The sequence below is a fragment of the Buceros rhinoceros genome, unplaced genomic scaffold, assembly GCF_000710305.1.
Source record: "Buceros rhinoceros silvestris isolate BGI_N320 unplaced genomic scaffold, ASM71030v1 scaffold25484, whole genome shotgun sequence".
Classification (NCBI taxonomy): Eukaryota; Metazoa; Chordata; class Aves; order Bucerotiformes; family Bucerotidae; genus Buceros; species Buceros rhinoceros.
This window is the reverse complement of record NW_010409338.1, coordinates 26,213-29,176: the sequence shown is the minus strand read 5'-3', so window position 1 is coordinate 29,176 and position 2,964 is coordinate 26,213. Positions and strand designations below refer to the sequence as shown.

The 2,964-nt window shown below is 52.1% G+C and overlaps 1 protein-coding gene across 1 annotated transcript in view; it reads right to left on the bottom strand.

The window, feature by feature from the left end:
• Positions 1-1,782: 1,782 nt before the first annotated feature.
• SLC39A11 (solute carrier family 39, member 11) overlaps positions 1,783-2,964 on the bottom strand; it is a gene marked incomplete at both ends in the record, with an annotated part of 26,549 nt that continues 25,367 nt past the window's right edge. The window contains one exon of the mRNA XM_010135213.1: positions 1,783-1,906. Within this exon, the coding sequence (XP_010133515.1) occupies positions 1,783-1,906 (124 nt within the window). The remainder of the gene's footprint in view (positions 1,907-2,964) is intronic.

Genomic DNA, 2,964 nt, shown 5'->3' with positions numbered 1-2,964 from the left:
TGCTGCCAACCCCTCACGCAGCCACGCTAAACACGCGTTCACATCTCCGACAGCAAAGGCCTGCAGACCTGCAGGGCCCTGGAGAGCTGCACGTTTACACGTGCTCCAGCACCTCCCCAGCGGCTCCTCTGCTCCCCACCACCGTCCCCAGGCAGCCAGGACAACGGCGACACACGGCGCTGCTGTGTGCTTTGGGATTTTTCTTTGTTTTCGCAGCTTTAGCAGTTTTAAAACATGTAAATATGAAGGAAGGGTCAATGATTCAACAGTGATTAAGTCTGAAATATTCCACTTAGTGCCCATTAGACTTTGAAAACACCCGTTAGGCTGCCAGAGTGTTCCCCAGAGCGCAGCCAGGCAGTACCCAGAGCTGGGGAAAGCCGATTGCTTGGAAGGCTCCAGGTATCTGCTGAATTCATTTCAGTAAGCAAAATAATAAAAGAGCAAGAGACAATAAAAGAATTAATGTGTTGTAGTTTCTTAATACCATTTCCCCAGGGAGAGCAAAAGCCACGAGGTCTAATGGAAATTTTCTATTCTCAAAACCATTTGCACCGTTACTGTTTGCAACTAAGAGGAGATGAAAACATAAACCCCAGCAGCTTAAGTTTCTGAGAGTTGCAGGACTGCCTGCTTTTATTCTTTTCTTGAAGAATAAAATTGAACTGCCCCTGGCATGTCAAGTTTCTACCCGACAAGAATACTGAAGCCCCTGCAGCAGCCTCCCAGCCTGCCGCAGGCTCTGAGCTTCCACTTGCCCCAGGAGCTAAAGAACTTCAAGGACCCAAAGCCCACTGAGGCCAGCACAAAGCTTCCTACCATCTCTTTGGAAAAATCCAAGCTGGTATGTCAAGTTCTGAAAACTCCTGCGGATTTTACACACTTTATGGAACACGCAATTAAGCAGCGCAGTTAAATAACGGCGCCTGATTTAAGAGGCCTGAACTGTTCTCTGCAAAAAGAAGGATCATTTCTTCATCTCAGTCAGCTCCCAATGGCACTCAAGATGCTGTGAACCGCTATTTCAGTTTCTCTCGAACAAATAAAAAGCAGGGGAGCAATAAGATTCATTCACTAAACAAGACTTTCTTCATCTACTGGAAAGCTGCAGTGAAGCAGAGGAACAGAAAACCGTGCTGCCTCAGCGGACGTGGCCCCGCGTGGATGTCCAACCACCCACCCCAGACACACGCCCCGGACCTGGGGAAGCCTCACGAGGTTCCACCACCTTGACTAAGAGGTTCCTTCTCTAGAATCTATTTAAGGAGGAAATAGCTGCCAACAAGACGTTTTATCTCACGCTTTGGCAGCTACACTTCTATTCACCTCCAAATCCAGGTGTGACAGCCAGACCCAGGCTGTAACTGGGGGGGCCACCAAGGGTCAGCGTCACGGGGCACCTTCACCATGGCACAACATGGTGAGGGCAGGGCTGGCGCTCGCTGCGCCCACGCTGGAAATAAACTTCTCAAGCTAAGCTGCTGATTTCTTTTCCCTGGTGAACAGGATCTCTCATTATCAATAACTCAGAGGCACAGCCAGACGGGCAAGTGGCTTTGAGAGCTGAAGGAGAAACAGAAGGAACGATTTGTGAAGGAAGAGCCAGCAGAGAGACAGATCCAGAGAGGGGAGAGAAGGTGCTCTTTGCATGCACGTGTCAAACCCATCCAATTTCAATGACATACGTGACAGCCCAGGTGCCAGTGTAACGGGGGGGTGTTCCCCGGACACTCTGCGGTTGGTATATGACAGGATGCTTGCCTGGATGGAGCCCAGCTCTACCTATCCGGATGGACAACTCGCTCTCATAGTCCAGCTGATGGACGGGTTCATGCTTATATTTTTCTTTCACCGCTCGTTGGTCGCAGCTCAAGGCAAAGGCTGCGTGGGGAGGCCCGCTGAAACCCTGCAAGGCAAGAGAGAAAGTTAAGGGTTTCCCCCACATCTCCCCTCCAACCTCCTCCCACCCCCACCCTCAGGGTCTGCTCTGGCGTCTGTGTGGCTGGGATGTGTCCCAGCAGCTTCTCCCAGCTGCGCGGAGACAAGTCTTTCAGGTTCCCCGCTCCCCACAGACCGTCTCGTTTGGATTTAAATGAGTATTTCCAGCAGAAAGAACATGGTTAATGGGAGCTGTGGGCCGAGGAGTACGGGGATGAAGAAGGAAAGCCAAAATTCAGGTGCGTTAACAGCAGGAAAGGCAATCCCACAATCGCAGCTCCCTCCAAAGCCAGCCTGGAGGAAGCCAGCAGACACGGAGGGACATTCGCTGCTGTCCGAGGGTCAGGCTGCTGGGACCACCTCTGCAGAAGTTTATTGCAGCAGGGTACCCTACCTTCAGTGTGGATTGAGCTGGCAAGGGAAATAGTCTGTTCAAAATTAAAGCCATCTGAGCATCAAATGAGACACCATGTCCACAACCACCCACTGTTAGCTCAGGGGCACTCACCTGGATGGCCTGAAGAAACGTCAGGCTCACTTGGAATATATTCCTACACTGTTTGCAAGCTCTAGCAAGCAGAGATGGACAGCCAAACCCCAAACCGTCCAGCTATGTGTAAAGTCTGCAGGGACCCCACACAGACACACCCCACCTCAAGGCAAGAAGGACCACACTGCTCCCGGGAGCAATTCCTGCCAGCCTGGACGTGGCTCATGAAAACCATGGCTCAAGGACGTGCCGGAGTCTTTATCTGCACTGGTCAGAATAAACCCTGTTTGTGCCTTTCCCCGCAGTGCTGGATGAGTGGCAGGAAGGTCGGAGTCTCTAGACGGCCCCAGGTTGCTCAAATCCACCCAGAGACAGCTACAAATCCAACTGGAAATGCAGGGTTGGAGGCATAACCGCCCAGCTCAGAGTGGGGGATGTATCCCACGGGGGTGGCTGTAGGAGCCAGTGGAACCAGCTCTATCCAAACCACGGGGAGTGGAGCCCCCAGTCCCCATCTCCTCACAGGGCTGGGAACC